Source organism: Artemia sp. Qi Xiang Cuo, chromosome 10 (genome assembly GCF_049724085.1).
Source record: "Artemia sp. Qi Xiang Cuo chromosome 10, ASM4972408v1, whole genome shotgun sequence".
NCBI classification, from domain to species: Eukaryota; Metazoa; Arthropoda; class Branchiopoda; order Anostraca; family Artemiidae; genus Artemia; species Artemia sp. Qi Xiang Cuo.
Genome location: NC_142803.1, coordinates 42,102,317 through 42,123,509, shown reverse-complemented (window position 1 = coordinate 42,123,509; position 21,193 = coordinate 42,102,317). Strand labels below are relative to the sequence as shown.

At 37.2% G+C, this 21,193-nt stretch overlaps 1 protein-coding gene across 1 annotated transcript in view; it reads right to left on the bottom strand.

Annotated features, from left to right (window-relative positions):
• LOC148947776 (uncharacterized) overlaps nt 1-21,193 on the bottom strand; it is an 83,064-nt gene that overhangs the window by 2,970 nt on the left and 58,901 nt on the right. The window contains exons 7-8 of the mRNA XM_089095430.1: nt 3,592-6,490; nt 2,815-2,990 (exon numbers count right to left, since the gene is read on the bottom strand). Coding sequence (XP_088951556.1) covers nt 2,815-2,990; nt 3,592-6,490 — 3,075 coding nt within the window. The remainder of the gene's footprint in view (nt 1-2,814; nt 2,991-3,591; nt 6,491-21,193) is intronic.

The following is a 21,193-nucleotide window of genomic DNA, read 5'->3' as shown; positions in this document are numbered from 1 at the left end:
GGCGGCTACCACTAGTAACACATCAAGGCACAAATGCCGTGTCAAGAGCCTTCGTCCTAATCTATATCACCAGGACATTCCTTAGAATTCCAGAGTTCCACAGGGAAATTTTTTAACAAGTTGTGATTTTTTCCGTTTGAAATAACATTTTATTAAAAACAACTTTCAATCGATCCATTACGTGTTCTGTAGATATTTTTGTGCTAAGTCCTCAGTTCAAAACTGACGACAGAAATCATAATCTATACACTCTAATTACCCTAATTACTTTTGATAAAATTACATTCTGCGCAATCATCTATTTTCCTATTAAAAAATAGTATACACTAATATATTGAATGTTTCATGGAGCTTTCATGCTAAATTAAGAAACCTTATCATATATATACCCCTCTCCCCACTTAAGTAAAGACATCTGAAGTTTCTTTCTTGTTCTGAAGCACTAACCATTTCACTAAGCATACAAAACGATTACCTCAAAACTCTAAACACTAGAAAAAATTGTATCTTCAAAATATAATTTAAAAAATTGCACTAGGAGGACTTTCCTAAGCAATGAAATTTTGTTCTTGAAGAAGTCAACATGCTAGTTTCTGCAGAATAACTTTAAAGAAAAATTAGGTAAGAAGTGTGGATAAAGGAAACATTCGATTATCTTCGAATTCAGCGTAAAAAGTTGCATTCTTCGCAAGTTTTTCTTCTTCGCCCAAAAGTTGCGCTTTAATTTAATCTCCAATTAAATATTTATTTTGTTTCATATAAATAATAGCAAATATTAATTATCGTTATTTATAATTGAGATCTGGAACCCATCCTAAATATAATAGCTTTCTTGAGTTTTCGAGTAATAGAAACATTCAACAAATTACATTCAACTTTCAAGTACTGCACTGGGACCAAGGACCTTATAAACGACGATAGATAGGGCTTGTTTATAGATATACTTGCTAATAGATATATCAGCCTAGCAGAATTGCAGTCTACGCTGCATTGGCTAATCGAAGGAGAATCTTAAGTATGTACGGCTGGTATTATATTGAAGTCAACTCTACTTTTAGAAAGTTTATTACAATTGATTTTTGTGATTTTCAACATTCAACAAAAAATTTAGCCCCAAAAATAATGCATTACAGGTGCTAACATTGTAGGGCGTTCTCCACTTATAATACTACACTCGTAATACCTATAATTTTGTTCTACCCATTGTCTTGGAATGCAAATAATTAAAAATAATTAATTATCATTGGTAACAATTGAGGCCTGGAACACAACCTAAACGAAATTAATTTCTTGGGTTGCCGAGAAACAGAAACAGTTTTTAACACCCAACAAAAAATTTAGTACCAAAAATAATAAGTGAAAGGGGCTAACATTTTAGTGCATTCTGCAAGTATAACACGTAGGCTATCATAATATTGCACTTAATATAACGCGGTATGACTTTGCGTTTTCAATTGTCTTGGGGTCAAATAATAAAATTATTACTAATAATTAAGGATTGTTGAATACTGAACACCGCCTAATCGCAGCTAGCTGTCTAAGTGAAGTAAAGCATCTTGGGCAACAGTCTGAAGCCGTTTATTGTTAATAAAATTAAAAAAGACATAAAAATATTTAAACTTATTTTCAATTAAAGATATTTCAACTTCAAGGTATGCAGATGAAATTCAGGGGCTCGGTAAACAGGGTCAATTAGAAACAATTCAAATAGGGTTTTATAGAAATTTATTATAGCTGAAATATAAATGTTATTGCCTAGTTTTAAAAGAAAAATTTAGGACTGCTATAATAGGTGGTAAGTAGAACACGAATCATCTAGTTTTGAAAACAGACTGATGGTACTCACTGAAAATAGGCTTATGAAAGCTGCATATAATGAAACAACAGATAGACGAAAGGGGTCATGGGCAACCCAAAAAAAATTTAAGTAATTCTGGTTTGAATGAGTTCTGTAATGACGGAAAAAGCATGAGATTAAGACAAGAGCGGATCTAGGATTTTTGTTCGGGGGAGGGGTGGTTTATCCGATTTTTTCCCGTGGGCTTTGTCTAACATCCTGCGTAAGCTGATCAGAACCGTTTTTTCGACTCGGTCAAAATTTCGGCGGGGGGGCGGGTCAAACCGGGTACCCCCCCCCCTCTGTATATGGCCTTGGATAAAGGATAGGACAAAAATAAGCACGGGTGAAAATAACATTAAAGGACCAAGAATTATAGAAATGGCACCGCGACACCTCAAAGTCAACATCCTTATCGCCTCATTGTTGTAAAAGAATTTTGGGAATCAAAATTCATCTTAAAACAATGATACGTGGAAAGGATCTAAGAGTATATGGCATTAAGGATCAACCTTCTTCCAATTAGGGAGAGAAGGAAATATCTAAGAGGAACCCGTCTTAGTGAAGGCACACATTCACGTCCAGTATGTGGGAATAGTGATGAAGAGCTGGTTCACGTCTTGGCTAATTACAGATAACCAAAGACGATGAGGTTTAAACTCCTTGCCAAATATGATGGAGATGACAAATCAGCCGAAAATTGATTAAGCAGTAGAGGGTGCCAAACCCATTTTTGGGGTTGTTCTATCGAATAGCCGTGGATTATAGAAAGAGATCTATCTGGGATGCAAGAAAGTTTGCAAAAGTTATTATTTTGAGTGCAGTATTAATGTCACCTTGTGCTGTTTTGGATTATTTTTTGTTTGCTATTTATTTTGTAGCCATGGGCCATTTGACTTCAATGCAAAATGGTTCTATCAATCTAGCTATTCCAAACAAAACTATTTAAATATCTGAAATAAGTAAAATAAAATTACCCGAACTGAAATGCAGGAGGTTGTGCTTCAAAAGTGGTTCCTCCAGACTGGCCGAACTGAAAGTTGGCGGTAGATGAAAACGGAGAGTTTGGTATTGGTTGTGAGGTTCCGAACATAGCCGTACCACTACTAAATGAGGGTGCAGGTGGTTGAGCAGCTCCAAATACTGGTTGCTCCTAAAACAAGAGGAATTGATAACCGAACATCTCAAGAAGAATAAACACGCTCTATATTCCAGGATTTGCTGTCGAATGAGCTATTTCTCAAGTTTCGACATAACCTCTGTTCTATAAATGAGGCTGAAAAAAAAAAAATGGAAAATGTAGAGCAGGACTAAAACAACAATAACAATAATGCACCGCTCTTTACTAAGTGTATGCGACTTTATAGATGAAAAAATATTTTCAGCTTGTTTTTGTTTTCTGTTCTAACATTTTTTTCTTGTCAAAACAACAAGTTTCTAGCATATATTTCAATTATGTTCTGTTTTGCAATATACAAGATAAATTAGAATGTAATTTGAGAACGTAGCTTAAAAGTAAGCTGTAAATCTTTTCATATTCTGTATAATCTTTCATAAAATAAGAGAGACAAAGGCTTGATATTAACATAACTAAAAACTAATCTTGGGCGCAAATATATGACTAACTCATTCCTTGCTGAAAGGATGGGAAGGAAAGGGAAGATAGATACAGAATTAATTTTACAAGATTATTTTTTAATAGGCAAAAGTAACAGAGAAAGAAAATTCAAGGTAAAAAGAATTCAGCAAATTACCTGTGAAGCAGCCCCGAACGAAAAATTCATTTCGCCTGTTTGAAACTGGAATCCTTGTTTTGCAGGCTCAGCTGTTTGTTTAAAAGTGTTGATACCAAAGGGAGAAGCTGTAGCACTGGCCTTAAAAGACGGTGCACTAGTTGTGGGGCCAAAGACCGAACCTGTTCCGAAGGTGGAGCTAGCAGCCGACGTTGATCCAAAAGTGGGAGTAGAGCCAGTGTTAAATGCAGTTGTGTTCGACGGAGCAGTTCCAAAAGCAAGCGTTGTTGAAGAATTTGCACCAAATACTGTAGATGTTTGTGTGGAAGCACCGAAATGAGCAGCTCCTCCAAAGGAAGGAGCATTGAAACCGAAAACCGGAGGGGCCGGTATCCCGAAAGGACTGACTGTGGTAGATGGGGTATTAAGTGGCTGAAGTACAGCAGAAGAGGTACCAAGCGTCTGAGATGTGGAACCAAACCCTGAGGTTTGTGTACTTCCAAAAGGTGTTCCACCTGATACTGGAGCAGAGCCGAATGACGGCTTTCGTGAATCAAGCATTGATGATGCAAGTGCTGGATTGCCGACACTGCCAAAAGTGGGAGCTGAAACACTTGAAGCACCAAATGATGGCATAGAAGAGGATTGTGTGGATGGCAATCCGAAAACAGGGACTGTCTTGGTACCAAAAACTGGTGCACTGGCCATTTGGCTTTTCGGTCCACCAAGAATCGCACCGGTAGGCATACTGAAAGTAGATGCAGAGGAAATAGGTATTGAATGTGAACCGAATACACAGTTTGTTTTTGATTCACTATTGAAAACAGCCTGTGATGTCATAGATGTTGGTGCACTATAAACTGCCGTGCTTGCAGTTGTACTCTCTTTAAGAGAAGGGATGGCTTCCGTCTTGCCAAAACTGAAACCACTGACAAGAGTGTTGGTACCCCCAAACAAACTAGTTGCGGTGGACTTGTGTGTTTCAGTTAAGCGCGAAAATTCTTTAGAGGGCAACTGCCCTTCCAATCCACTACTATCTATAGTTGAAACTATAACCGCTTTTACTGCTTCCTGTGCTTTAAAGTTGAATGATGGATCTGACGGGGTACCAAAAGGGGCTGGTTGCTGAGTAGAGACTGCACGAAAAATGTTTGAAGGTTTAGATGGTTCATTAGTAGTAACAGCGGACAAGCCTCCAAATGTAGAAACATTAGTTTCAGTTGTTATTGAAGGAGTGACAGAAAGAGCAGATGAAGGGGCTAAGAAATCCGCTATAGTTGTAGTTGCGGTTCCAGAAATTAAAGGTACATTTTCTTCTTTAACAGCGGAAATAGGGACTCCAAAACTAGAAAGATTTTGGGTTGTATTTTTTTTACTGTCTTCAGTCTGTATGCCAATTTGCAATGATTTAGGAGCTTCAAGTTGACTTTGACATTCAGCTTGTTCTTTTTTAACAATATTATGTTCAGAACTTTCCAATTTTGAACCGAAGCTTACAGCACCAAAAGTCATTTTACCATCAGTAGAAGGCAGGGGAGTTTGACTTGAGGACGTAACTTTTGCTTGAAGTTCAGTCTGCTTTCCTAAGCTTTCTACGGTCACAGATGGCTCCAAACGTTTTAAATCTTTCTCAATAATATTTGCGTTCTTATCTGCAACAGGTACTTCTATCTCTTTTACGTCATCCAACTTTCGTTTTAAGAAAGGTGCTTCTGAACTGACTTGAAAATTATTTATCTTTGATTCTGTGGGCTTAGCATCTACTCCCGAGCCAAAATTGACGAATATAGGTGTGGTGGTTGTAGCAGCTGGCACACCGAACTTGAAATTAGAAATTTCGTTTTTTTGCACTACTTTATCTGAATCTTTACTTTCAATGGGGACTCCAAATTGAAATGGAGCTGCCACACTAGCAGATGTTAAAACAGCTTTTGCTTTTAAATCTTTTGAAGATGATATTGTTTTTTGAGATGGTTTCGCAACTCCATGTTTTGATGCACTGCAAGAGACACAGTTAGAAATACTTTCTTCATTAGAAACCCAACAGTCAGAACATGTCCACTTCCCTAGTTTTGGTTTTAATGCATCAGGTGATACACGAATAGCGGACTGTTTCGGTACTAGCGGTGCAGAATCAGGTTTTGGAGATGTACATGCAACACACTTGACATTTTCCGCTGGATTCGGCACATAACACTCTTGGCATTTCCAACTACCAGGCTTTGGCTTGAAAACATCTAGAGATTTCATTTCTGTCTTTTTTGGTGCTGTAGCCTTCTCTGTCTTTTCAGTTGAGGTTGGTTTCAATTTAAAGATTTCAATCAAAGATGGAGTTTGAGCTATGGGTGCCTTAATCTTATCTTTTTCTTCTTTACATGCTGGACAAAACTTCGTATCTGTAACATGAGTGGCTAAACATTCTTTACACCTCCATTCTACAGCAATTCTTTTATTGGTTTCATCACCAGGCTTCTTTGCTGCTGCCGAAACGCCGGGTGCCAGTCTAGGGTCTTCAAAGTTTGGACATTTGGTGGAAAACTTCATTGAGGTTTCAAACTGATTATTACTTAAGCTCCATGCCTCATCAAACTCGAACTTGGCAGAGACTGAAGTTTCAATTTGACCATTATTCAAGCTTACAGCCTCATTATATTTGAAATCCTCACTATAATCCTCACTTTTTTCTGGCACTGCAGCTGCTCTATTTTCAAAACCAAGATTGATCGGTTTTAATAGAGCGTCACATAAAATTTTTGGCGGTTCTGACACTTCAAATAACGGCTTTTCTTCAGTTTCTAGCTGGAACTCGTTGACCCTACCCTCCATATTGGTGCGTTTTCTTGGATCAAACACCTTAGTCACGATTTTTCCTCCAGTTTTTGTCTTTCGATCTCCCGTTTGCTTCATATCAGGATCGGGACTAAAAAAAAAACTTAATTAAACATTGGACAAATTGATTTGTTCAGAACAGCTTTTGTTGGCACCGACCATGCACAACGAGATGTCTTCTCGGAGGGCGGAGAGAATGAATATATCAAAGCTATCTATTGATTGCTACAAATGGAGGCTACACACACGTATTAAAGTTAAAGATGTAGCAGCATATCTAGTACACTATATCTTTAGAGTTTAACCAAAAAGGATATAGGCACTTCAAACAATTAAGGAAATTTCACACATACTAAACAAAAATTTTCAGCAACTCCGAATCTGGTAAATTTGTTAAGGTATTTGTAATCCTAAAAATATGATTAGAGTTACCAACTGCCAAACTTCAGCACCAAAGATCACAGATATATTGCGACTCCATATTGTATAATGTGTAAAAACAGAACCCTTATCACATAAATTTCTATAAAAAAAAAAAAAAAAAAAAAAAAAAAAAAAAAAAAAAAAAAAATCAATTTTAGCAAATTGTAGTCATTGTAGTCAACGTTTATCTACTACTACTACTACTAACAACTCACTGCAGCACCAAGCCGCCCGATGCCAACACAGCTACGCACGCTCCTCCTCCATCCCGATCTATTTAAAGCATCCCTTTTTACACCCACCCATGAAGTACCCATTTCCTTTAAATCTTTCTTTGTGACGTCCTCCCACCCCAGACGAGGACGACCTGCTTTCCGTTTAGCCCCAGAGGGTTGGCCGAAAAGAACAATCTTCAGCAATTTGTCATCCTTCATCCGCAAAACGTGCCCTAGCCACCTCAACCTTTCTTTCATTATAGCCCTAGAGAGCGGTATTGAACCATATTTTTCGTACAGCCTATTGTTTAAAATACGGTGAGTCAGCCGGGTACCCAGAACAATCCTTAAGCAATTTCTTTGGAAAACATCTAACAAATCTTCATTCACTTCTCGGAGTGCCCTTGCTTCAGAGTCATAGTTGACCACTGTCATCACTGTAGCTTCTAATATTCTAATCTTTGTTTTCAGACTTATGCCTATCTTCTTATTCTTCCAAACTTTTGTTAACTGTGAAAAAACACCCTGAGCCTTGGCTCTTCTACTTTTAACATCTTTACTGCTTCAATCATCTTTACTAATAATACTTCCAAGGTAAGTGAAGCTGTCCACTTGATCGATCTTTTCATTGCCCAAAGTCACCTTTTCATCTTCACTTATTCCTAGCCTTATTCATTTAGTCTTCTTAACATTAATTTTCAAACCTATTCTAGAATCCTGAAAGAACTCGTAAGAACTCTAAAAGTTCACTCACTTTGCTCACACTTTCATCTAGGATGGCTAAATCATCAGCATAATCTAAGTCCAGGAGACTTTGTCCTCCCTATTTGTGTCCGTGGTCTCCTATTGGCTTTCCTGTGCTCCCTAAGACAAAATCCATCAAAATAATTCATAAAAAAGGGGAAAGGACACATCCCTGTTTAACTCTTGATTTAATACAAAACCAACTGCTAACCTCATTTCCTACTTTACCGCTGCAGTGTTATTCTCGTACATAGCACTAATCACTTTAATGTATTTGTCTGGTATACCATACAAGGATAAAACCTTTACTAAAGCTCTTCTATCAACAGAATCGAACGCTTGCTCATAATCTATAAAACTGAGGACCAAAGGTGTTTGACTACTCAGGTACTTTCAATTTCTAACCTGACAGTAAAAATTTGGCCAGTATATCCTCTAAATTTTCTGAGACTACAATACTCTTCTCTCCAAGCGTTTTCTACAACATCCCTCAGTCTAAACAGTATCATCTTACTAAGTAGCTTACCTCCTACTTAGACCATACAGATGCCTCAATTATTATCACATTAACTTTCAATACCTTTCTTATAAAGTGGCTTAATTAAGGTTTTCCTAAAATCGTTAGGTACTTCCCCTTTTTCAAAAATCATATTCATAATCTTCAGTAACTTATTTCTAACCTCAGAGCTACCATATTTAAGAAACTCATTTACCGCCCTGTCAACACCTGGAGCCTTATTATTTTGTAATCCTTTTAGTACTGTCGCTAATTCCTCCTCACAAAACAAACCTTCCTTGACATCCAATGTATCACAAACTTTTTCATTTTCCTCTATATCTCTTCCTTCAACTCTATCTCGGTTAAGCAAATTCTCAAAACGTTCGGCCCATCTTTCTTTAGTTTTTTCCTTATCGCTAGTTGCGGCCCCGTTCCTATCTTTAACTGGGCCAAGTCCACATTGACTACTCCCTCTCAATTTGTTAACATGCCAGTACAATATTTTACTATTATGCCGTCTAGCTGCATCTTCTAGATCCTCGGCAGTTTTATCCACGGCCTCCACGTCACACCTCCTTAGTTCATATGTTAATGCTGTCTCCTCTTTCTTTCCATTCCTTTCGTTTTCATATGATCTATCACTAAGGTAATTCTTGTACAAGTCCTTTCTCCTTTTTATCAAACATAAAGCTTTTTCACTAATATTCTTAGCTGCAGTTCTAGCTTTCTTCCCTAAGACACCTTCAGCCAATTCACAAATTATTTTTCTAAAATTATTCCAACCATCTTCCACATTATCAAATTTTAAACTCTTAAGTTTAGTATTCAACTGTTCGTGGAAAGTGTCTCTCAAATTATTATCCTGGAGTCTACCAACATCATAACTTCCCGGGAAGTAGTTACCCTTCCGAAACATTAGCTTTAAATTAACCTTTTACACTACTAGATGGTGATCCTTACTCTTAACGTCAAGAACAGCATTCCTATATACCTTAACATCTTGAATTGATCCGGCCAGTCTTCGGTTTACAATAACATAATCAATAAGGTTAGCTACATTACCGTTTCGTGAATACCATGTTAACTCATGAGCCATTTTACGTCCAAACACCGTATTGGTTATAAGTAGATTGTTATACCTAAAAAATTGCAAAAGTCTGTATCCATTACTATTTTCTTTTCCAACATAAAATTTACCTAGGCTAGGATACCATTTATCCCTATTTCTTCCAACCATGACTTCCAAATCTCCTATTAGTAACATCATATTTCTATCTTAGAGCCTGTTCAGTTTCCTCTGTAACTGTAGGCAAGATTCATCTGAATGACAAGTATCGCCGGCAGTTGGTTCAACAGGGACATATAGAGCTGTAAATGATATCCTGACCTTTCTAGTCATAAAGAGAACCATTAGTATTCTATTAATAAGTCCTTCCCAGCCTAAACAAGACTTAGCAGCTTCCTTATTCATCATGAGCCCTACTCCCTGTCTATGTACCCCATCCTTCCTGCCTGAGTAAACAAATTCTATATCATCTAATTTCATACTTCCTACCCATGGGATATGAGTTTCTGAAACTCCTAGTAAATCCAGTTCGAATCGTCTGAATTCGTCAGTCAAAATGTCGATACGATAGTCATTTTTTAACGTCGTAACATTCCAAGTTCCCAATTTTCATGTTCTTTAAATCATTGAAATTATTTTCGCCTCATGAAAAACAATGATCCCGGATACCAGTGCAGGACGGGGATCACATATCTTCTCAAGTCTACACCGCAGTGCTTAAGCCGGCTTAAAACCGGATAGCAAGAAGTCCCTGGGACCTCCATGAATAAGGGCTTTGTGCAATCCTGGGCCCATCTTGGTCACAACATGTTTTCCAGTACTTGACGATGCTCTTCTTTAGACACGAGTTAAAATTTTGTACAAACAGTTTTCAGCCTATTACCTCCGACTCAATATATATGTCCACCTAAAAATACTGTGCTACCGTGGGGAGGCCTCTCATAATAGATAAGTTCACTAGGAAATGGTTTTTCAACCTGAAGATGCCCGTCAAAACATACCAAGCCCAGAAGAATTGTCCATTAGTCAGAATCCCGTCCGAATGCTGTGTCGTTTACTAGGCTATAATTTACTCGAGGGGCGCCACTCCTCAAGTAGAAATAGAGTTGACCGCAAGGTCCCCAGTCCACAAGGTCCCCAGTTTATCGATAAAAGGAAAGCAGGTCGTCCTCGGTTGTGGTGGAAAAATGTCGCAAGGAACAATTTAAGTGAAATGAGAACTTCCTGGGAAGGTGTAAAGAGAGAGTCTTTGAATAGATGGGATGGAGGAGGAGCGTGCGTAGCTGTGTTGGTCTCAGGCGGCTTGGTGCTGCGGTGAGTCGTTAATAGTAATAGTAGTTTTGTTATTTCTTCACAGAGATATGAACGGCATTTCGCTAAAAACCAAGGAGCTTTTTGACAGCCTAAGAAGATTCCTCAATTACCAAATTCCATACAAGAAAAATCAAGTGTCTAATACTTGTCGCCTACCAAAGAAGAGCAGGAATCAGAATAAAAATCAAGACAGCACCCGATTGTTAAAAAGATAGCACCAGATTGCAACATCGTGAAATAATTACTCATGTTTCCAATTCCTTGTCATTTATTTTGTATAGCTTGTAAAATCCTGGGACTACCCTATTTGTTTCGTTTTTTAAGAGAGAATGCTATGCGTATGTAGAAGTATTTTCTGGCATGCTTAATCATCTTCTTGTTATATCAACACTCTTTGATCACTCTTGTTCGTTTTTAGTTTAGGTATGTTTAAAAAGCAGCCAGTGCCATCTATCATAAAAATAACCCCCGAAAACCAAAATAAACTAGTTTGTATTGTGATTCCCGACAATAAAAATTCCAGCAGTTCTAATGAGTAGGGACCTTCTACGCATGTCCTATTATTTGTCATTCTCATGTATTTGAGCTGGGCTCAAAATACTATCTTGTGAAATTACGTCTAATGTTTAATATATAATAATAATATATTGCGAAAACAGGCTTGCGCCTCTAATATGGATTTGGGAAGGAAATATTTGACAAAAAAATTAGATATTTCGGTCTATATACATTTCTTTAGTATGTAAGTTGGCCTAAGCGGTTCATCGCCCCCTCATAGAGCCAAAGTATAAATTCTTGCAATCACTGCCCATAATTTTAGGAGATATATCTCAGTTCTAACATTGAAGTTATCATATCCCACCTGAGACCGGTTGGACTTGGATTTTGTGGTTGCTTATCTCTCAATTACAATTTGGTTCCATAAAAAAAAAGCCTTTTGTATTTGACTCATTTTCACATATCTATCCGTATAAATTTGCATTTTCGGCCAAACTACTAAGGCCCTATTATCTCATTTTGGTGTTTTACACTCAAACATGATCCCCAATCCCCCCCCCCCAAAAAAAAAGAACTCGCACCAAAAATCAGCTTGATTGATGTTGGTCAATCACTTGCATAACAAGTATACAACATATCCTTCCACCAATAGGAGAGGACTTCGATTAGCACTTTGATTATATTCTTATTAAAATCCTTGCTTTGCATTCCGAGGAGAAAAAAAAACTTGATTATAGCCGGAAAACCGGTAAGAACTAATGTCGTAATACTCTGACGCGCTATAAAAACTAAATCAACCAAGTCTTCAGAAATGCAAGGCCCTATGGGTTTGATAACTCAAAAGTGATTGTGAGAAGACAACTAAAGAAATTAACGGGAAAGAAATCAATTCTACAGAAACAACAGAGTAATATTGTCTGATGACGATCAAGATACTGAATTCAATAGACTTGATATCATGTCAGAATTCAAGGTGCCCAAAACTTCGCAATATATGAGGGGAAGTTACTTGAACCATATTTAAAAGCGATTTGTGGATTCTTTTTCAGAGAATGACCCAGGTAGCAGACTTTAGAACATTAAACTCGCTGAAAAAAATTTATACAACAAAAAAAGCTTAATAAGGAAGCCATTAACATCTTTGTCACAGATCACTAAGCTATGACTGTGCCCAACACTTCAACATTATCTGAACGGTTGAAAGGTTTATTGATTAGATTTTCTTTATTCTTTGATTGGATATTAGAGTATACACTCTCTTACCCTTCCCCCCTGTCCCACCCTCACTTTACATTTACTTCTAAATTTTGCTTTTCCGCAAGCATTTTAGAATACAAAAAAAAAGAAAAATCGTAAGTTGACAGCATTAAATACACTAAATGCCTTTCAAAATATTTTAACAGAAATACAAACACAACTGAATAAGCCGTTTCATTTAGCATTTTTTCACATTGCTCTTGTGTTGGTGTCTTTCTAAATTGGCTTTTGAGGATATTCAAAATCTAAAATAAGGATATCCAAACTGAAACTATATGGTTCTCTTTAAGTCGTAGAAAAGGGGATCAAATTCAACCAAGAAAAATCACATTCGATACTAAAAACCCTCCATGTACTTTTAGTTTGGGAGGTTCTTACTTTAGATTAAAAAAAAAAAAAATCCACAGAAGCCTATTTGGGCCCAAGAGAAAATTAGACAGATATTCGGATCAAAAAGAAATAGCATAAAATTAGACTTCTGTTATTTAACTCGCTAAAGTAAATGGATCATTATGGCAAAGGCATGTTGACCAGATCTTTTTTTTTTTTTTTTAATCCCACCTCATCTCCTCTCAGTGGCACTAACATTAAAAAAACTACTTTTAAACATTACAAAAATCTAAATGCCACCTACACTCTACATTTTACTAAAATTAGCAGCCAAAGAGTGGTCTTCGCATTATTGTACATCTACTAAAATAATTTTTAATCCATATTAACAATAAAATAAAATTCTCTCCCGCAGAGAGGACGTCCCCCCTCCACAGGAAGTCCCCGCTTGCGGTGGCCATTTACAACAACAGACAACATTTTGTCAAATTCCAATTCTGCAAAGAAGCCACTACTAAAAAAAAAAAAAAAAAAAAAAAAAATATCCCAATAAAAAATAAATAAAAAAAAACAACAAAAAACCAAAAAAAAACCCTCTTTTACATTATCATTTCAGCTTATTTTTACAACACAAAAATAAACACACTAATATTTACGAAAAACAAATAAGCTGAAATGACCACCAAACCCCATTTTTAAAATTCATTATTTTTCCTTTTTTCCTATTTTTTCCTTTTTTGGCTGCTAATTAAAAAAAAAAAAAAAAAACAATTATCAATAATTTTCTTTAAACTACCTTACTGGCAACGCTGTTTTCTCACTCACTCACGCAAAAAACTATCTCTTACCAATAAAAAACTCAAACTCTCTCCACTACTTACTTTCTCACTCTCTTTTTCCACCCACCGTATTTACAAAAAAATTCATAATTAAAAATAAAAAAAAATACTCTCTCCACTCTTTTCTTATCTTCAATAATTCCATTTTCTTCTCAATTAAACTCATAAAACCCTCTAAACACACCACTTTCTTTCTTTTCCTTCTACTCCACACATAATGACACATATTTCCAATAATATAACACAGCGAATTTTTCTTTTTCACACCCAAATCCGAATTTATGTCAAATATCACCAGCTTCTTCTTTTCTTCATCACTTAGAACTTTAATTTTGCACTTTTCACTTAAATCAAAAACAAACTGAAAAATTCCCTTATTTTCATTACACTTGATGAACTCGTGGTCTAAACCATCTTCCACTACTTCAAAACAAAAAGAGCATTTTTATCTTCATTTCTCAGGAAACGTGACACGCTATTTCGGTAAGGCAAAATCATGTGTATGACTTGAAACATAAGCTCTCTCACTTTTGGTTCCATGGGGAAAGAATGTAGATTTCTAAAGGCATTTTCAAAATTTACAAATGGTTCTTTTTCTTTTACATGATATCCGCTATTTTCCTCTACGGGAGTTAAAATCCTGGTTATCTCAGTTTTTATTTCTCTACTATCTGCCATGAGAAGCCCCTTCTTTAGCAGTTGCTTTAATATCGGGAAAGAATCTTTCATGAAAATTGGGACGTTTGTGTCTGAATTTGTTGAATTAGGATTGTTTAGTAGGGGAAACAACAACTCTCTGGTCATTTGAAAGTGTTCTTGTGGTCCATTTAAAAATTCAAGTGTCATTCTAGCAAGCATATTTTGGCACAGTTTTCTAAAATCCAGTACTCCTAGACCTCCCGATTCCTTTGTGCAAAAGAGCAACTTCTTACTCTGTTTTTCTAGCTTACCGCTCCATATAAAACGCCACATATAGGTTTCAATTTTCTTTGCTATAGGTTCCGGGAGGGGTATTACTGGGGCCAGATAAAGTATTCTTGATACACAATACATGTTGCCAAAAGTTGATCTCTGGAACAACGAAAGATTCCTGCCTTTATCTTTGCCACATAGCAAACACTGAATCTCGAGTACTTTCTTTTCCCATGCGTTCTGCCAGCAATTTCCTCAGGCTGAAAACTCCACTCCAAGTGTCTTTACTGTAGGACTGACTTTCATCCAAGTTCCCTTTTCCAAGCTCCTAATCCAACTCGCCATTGCAGTTTTTGTTAATGGGAAGATCTTGTTCTTTTTCATGTGAGTGCTGACGACAAAATATTTTTCGGATCATTCTAGGCCCCACATTACAGTTTTAATGCACTCATTCGATTGGTAAAGAAACTTGCATCGTCCAAAAAGGCCTCAGACTTGAGAACTAAAGTTGGCAGTACTCGGATACCCGTTATTCTGGCTTCTATGTATTTCACCAACGGGTCGAGATAGATCTCGAACAGAAATGAATAGCTTGGGTCACCTTGCCGGAGGGATATTTCAAGAGGAAATTCCTCAGTGAGGCTTCCATTTACCACCACTTTCGCCGCTGCGCCATGGTATAGGTTCTTGTAAAAAACGACAAATTCACAACAAAACGAATACTTCGCCGTCATCAGTTCCCATAGAACTTCCCGGACTACCGAGTCGAAAGCTTTGATAAAATTAACGCATATTAAAACCCATTTGAGATTACTTTCCGATAGTTCTTCTCTTCTAAGGAGTAAGTCGCGTAAAATTGCAAGAATATGATGGACTTTTCGACCCTTTATGCCCCCGTGTTGGGTCTCTCCCAAAATATTTCCCATCAGCCTTCTGAGTCAGTTCATGAGTACTTTAGAACATAATCGGATATCACAGGGACGTAGAGAGATGGGCCTCCAGTTCTCGATATGTTGCATGTCTCCCTTTTTTGGCACTAATGTGATGATCGCTAGGGTCTGATCCGGTGTAGCTCCTTCATGTATCATCTCGTTCATTGTTGATAACATAATTTCCGAGATTTCACTAATAAACACTTTCTAAAAATGGTAGCTTAAACCATCTCTTCCAAGAGCTTTGCCTGTTTTAGTAGAAATTAAAGCTTGTTGTTGTTGATCTTCAGTTATGGGCTGACTTAACATTTCATTCTCGTCCTTTGCAGCTCTTCACTTCACTTCAAAATAACCAAAAGTATTTGCCTCTCTTGCTTCTTTGCATTTATATAACTCTGAGAAGAAACCGTATACCGTCTTTTTTATTTCTTCGTGATCATCTGTTATCTTTCCATCATGTGTTTTTATTCTGTCAATTTTGCTTTCTTCTCGTTTCCTATTAGATTTCATGATTGTCACCAGGCTTATTTGTTCTCCCTCATATAAATCGTTTAAACGATTTTTTATTGCCCAGTCTTCAAATTTTTTCTGCTTGATTTGCTTTAATTTTTGCCTTATTTCCTGGTATTCGAAAATTGGATCACCTGTACTTTAGTCTATGTCATCTTTCATTTGACTAAGGACTTCTCTTAAAAATTGTTCGTGAGCTAACTGCTCTCTTTCGCTTTCCTTTTGTAGTTACTTTAGCAAATTTAAGATCTTTTCTTTAAATTCAATCTACGCCTTTATGTGGGTTTCGTGTTGTTGTCATGCTGTGAGTATTTTTCGGATTTTTTCTCTGTTTATTCCTTTGTTTCCTTTATTCTTGATAGCATCAAGATGTAGTTTCCAATACGGAGCTCTCCTGAAACTTGTTTTCCTATTTACATCCCCTATACTTGCTCGGACCGCGTAATGGAATTTACAGACTTTTCCATCTCCTTGAATATGTAAATCCTATCGATTCTACTTGCTCCTTGGTTTCCGATTCGGGTGAAAGAAGACTCATTCTTTTTCTTTAGAATCCACATGTCTGTTAAATCATATGCTTTTACCAAGTTTTTCAGATCTTCACGTATTGTCTTTTTGGGACTCGTCCCCGTTCTTGTTTGCACATCTTCGTCTCTGGCTATGCAATTGAAATCTCCTGTTAATAATTTACTTCCAGGTATAGAGATGTATCTTGGTATAATATTCTGAATAAAATCAGCTCTGACTTTGATTTTAGTTCTTCTCGAAGCAATGTGCACGTTTATGAACGTGATGCTTTCAATCTGGAGGCTACATACGGTTCCATCTTCTTCAAATTTGAAGTTCTCCGGGTCCACTGCAATATCCTGCTTTAAGGAAAAACCTGTGTCGAAATCCACTTGTTGAGAGAAATGAATAACCACTTGCCTCTATTCAACAGAAACGAGAAGTGTCAAACTCCTGGACCGCAAATATATCAAAACCTGATGCTTTCAGATACTTCGTAAAAACTTCCTGACGTTTTTTTTTTGCTTTAGCCTGTTTATGCTCAGGGTTCCAATTGTAAAATTCATTCTAAAATTCAAAAACTGACAAAGATTATCTTCGGTTTCTTATTTCTTTCCGTTTACGTTGTTTGACTTGGTCTCGTTTTCTGGTACTTCTGTTTTTGTTTCTAGTGCGTGGTTGTTTCCATTACCTCCGATGGATACTTCACTGTGAGTCCTTTTTGGTGCTTGTATCTGTCTTCCTTATTTCTGAACCCTGTCGGATGGTTTTTCGGCGGCAGGGGGCCTCTAGATTTTCCTCTGGACTTCCACTAGTGTCTTTAGTTAATTTGTTCCATTTTTCTCTTTAGAATCAGGTAACACTTTATCATTTTCTTTAGCTTTATATAAATCCATTTGTACATTCTCCTTTGTGCTCTTTAGAATAATGTCTACGGCCATCGATGGTGTCAATTTCCGTATTCCCTCTAGGGCCTGCTTGAGCTTGACGGCTGACTAACAACAGTACTAGGGGTTCCCCATGGATTATTAAAATGTATGCCAATCGGATTTGGGCTTAAAACACTGTTTTTTCTCATGTTTCTTATGTTTCTAGGGCAATCTTTTGCTTCATGAGTTTCGTCGTGGCATATGTAGCAGGCCTTGGGTTGCTCAGGGTAAAAAACATTTATTTTCTCATCCCCATCGAAGATGTTGATAGACGGTGGTATTGGCGTTTCAATGTACATTAATGGGGTCACTCGGCCAGTGTAGACTTGTATAAACTCGTCACCACTGTTTACTATCCTTCTGATATTTAGAACAGTTCCATAAACTTGTAGTTCTTTCTTTATGTCTTCGCTGGTAGCTTCTCCTGGGATTTTTTACAACTGGACAATGACCGGGTGTCGTCCAGATCTGTCTACATTTACAGGATATACGCTATCTTGGAATCGCGTATTCGGTTCATTCGTTTTACATTTTGATACGTGGTCATATGCCAGCGTTACCGATTTCATAGTGACTCGCACCTGTCCGAATCTTTTAAGATCATTGAAGTCGATCGCTTTCACTACTCCAGCGTTTAGTCCCAGTTCCTTGAAAAACCGATGAATGTCGATTTCTCCTACTTCATTTAGGACCGATTCTTCCATAATTCTGAAATCGAAAAAAAACATACTTCTTGACATTTTTTTTTTTTTTTTTTTTTTTACTATATAAATAAACGCTATCAAACTCTCACTCACACTTCCTTTACACACTTTCCTTTACTTTCTCTTAACAATAATCACAAACAAATACAAAAAAAAATCACAAATAATAAAAACAATCACCTAATTCTACACTCACACTCACACACTAACTTACTCTCCAACACTCAACTTACCTATTCTTCCTTTTCGACACGCAAATTCTCCGACCAAAATTTACCGGACGGCAACCTTACATGCCAAAAAAATTCAGAATCACAGGTCCCCCAGCCAAAATTTAATAGCTGGCAACCTTGCAAACTGACACTTTCGGCAACCCTGCGCACTGACACTTCCGGCTAAGTCACAAGTGACTCATATCGTTTTCTACCATTTATACACTAAAAACAAACAAAACAAAAATACTCCCAAATTAAACACTAAGACTCACTCTAACTCCTTCTCTAAATTCCACACACAAACTCTCCCTTCTTCACACCGAATTACATACAATTATTTATTATTTTTTCAAAAACAACCACCATGAACAGCGTTGCCAAACAGCGTTCTTTAGGCCACATTAAGAATAAAATTAACGAGTCTAACAGGAATAGTTGTAGTATTAATATTTTGGGCCCACGTAACGAGTTAAAGTGTTAACGCTGGAATCACCTAACGTGGTTGCAACCTAAAAGTAACTTCAGCGTTTCTTTTCTTTTAAGGGACCAGGGGTGCTATTTACTGATGTTTAAGTGTAATTTAAAAAGTTTTCTGATTTATCTAGTTACTAAACAATTACCTGTTAGTAACCAACTGTGTAGATAGACAGGTATTACGTAGATTCAGGTGGACAAGGAGTCTTTTCATTTAAGTGTTATTCTCATTTTTAAGCAGCTGTTGATCATGTATCCTTGATTTCACTGAAATACACATATGGGCAAGTTTAACAGGGCCATTACACAAAACGATGTTGCAATATTAGCCTCGGATTTGTAATGATTATGCTCAGAAACTCTCAAATAACAAATTGGTGGAAATGTAGCACCTTTTGCGATACGTTCGTAGCATTTTTTGATTTTGGAGCAGGCCTACAAGATGAAAACATTGGAGTCATCACTGTCAAAGACAAAGAGATAGACATGAAGAAGCTAAAAATACAACAAACAGCTGACAAAGATGCTATATCTGCAGAGAGCTTTACTGAAGGATAGCATAATAATATAATAATCTTTATTCGTTCCCTCTATCACACTACAATAACATGTGTATCGTTCAATTTAAGCACAAAAAAAAGAAAAGCACAAAAAGACACAACACAAAGAAAAACACAAATGATGAACCATCAACTCTACTTCAGGACACTATTGTTATAACATCTGACGTAGTAGGGCACAAAGGATTTTAGATATCTTGTTGTCGAGTGTATAGGTGGGCACTCCAACAGTTTTTTTTCCCTCTTTCAGAGTTGCCAACCTTGTCTTGTGTGCGTGGGTCTCTGAAGTAAACGGAGGAAGGATATCTCGGTGTGTTGAGGACTTCAGGATGTCAGCTCCAAACTTCATCAGCATTTCATGCCTCCTTTCCTCCAGGGTTGGGAGCTTGAGTTGGCTCAGGCTTTGTTCATAGTTTTTATAATTCGGCCCAAGAATTATTTTGTAGGCTCTCTTCTGAATTGTTTCCAGTTCGTTTCTGTGCTTCTCCGTTAGCGACGGGTGCCAGACAGGACAGCCGTACATCATTACTGGCATTATATAGGTTTTATAGCAAGAAAGAAGGAGTTGCTCTGTCATTCCAAACCTTCTTAGATTTGCAAAGGATTTTAGAAAACCAGCTGCCTTTGCTGTGATCTGGCTGATGTGATCTCCAAACGAGAGATCATCACTAAATGTGATACCAAGTATTTTTATTGATTTCTATGTTTGGAGAGGTGCAGATTCATTTATGCTCTTCTTCTTCTTCAGGAAGTTGACATTCATTACACAGCTTTTCTCAAGGCTTATCTGGAGCTTCACTTGATCAGCTTGATGTTGAAGCTCTGCAACAAGGGGTATGAGCTGATTGGGTTTTTGTGGCAGAAATTGCTGCAGGCTTAGAGAAAGATCATCTACAAATTTATAACTTTGTTTGTGTTGCCTCATCTGTCGGTTGATGACTGTAACAAATAGGATTGAAACTGAATCTCTTCGTAGGACCGTTTACCTCGTAGGGTCTTGGTCGTCGGATGCTTCCCCGTTTTCCGAGACACTATGTTTCCCCGTCCAAGTTGTACGCACTGTTGACGACCAGGAAGGAAACCTGCAATGGTACATAAGAGAAACTGGGAGACTTCCAGGGCACGGGCTTCGTTGATTACAGCTGATTACATCATGATCAAGCAGATCGAACGCTTTCACGAAATCAGAAATGATTATTTCAGCAAGGGCCTCTAGATTTTCTATGTGTTCTAGTGGATCATGAAGTAATCTGACCAGATAGTGAGTTGTGCTGTGTCCTCGACGAAAACACAACTGCACAGGATCAATTTTGTATTCTACTTCTGCTAGTAGCCAGTGTAAAATAAAATCTTCGAAGGCTTTTGAAACAATGGGCGTCTTTGAAATTGGCCTGAGATCGGATGGTGAGGTTGGTGATGTTTTCTTTGGAATTGGTGTGATAGGAAATGAGGTTAGCAGCTGGTTTTGTATTAAATCAGGAGTTAAGCAGGATTGTGTTCTATCCCCCTTTATATGGATTATTTTGATGGACTTTGTCTTAAGGAGCACAGGAAAGGCAATGAGAGACCACGGAATCAAATGGATAGGAAAAAGTCTCATGGACTTAGATTATACTGATGATTTAAGCATCCTAGAAGAAAGTGTGAGCAAAATGAATGAAGTTTTAGAGGTTTTGCGAGTTCAGGGTGCTAGTATTTGTTTGAAAATTAATGTTAGGAAGACCAAGTCACTAAGGCTAGGAATAAGTGAAGATGAAAACGTGAGGTTGGGTAATGAAAATATTGATCAGGTGGGCAGTTTCACTTACCTTGGTAGTATTATTAGTAAAGATGGTGGGAGCAGTGAAGATGTTAAAAATAGAATAG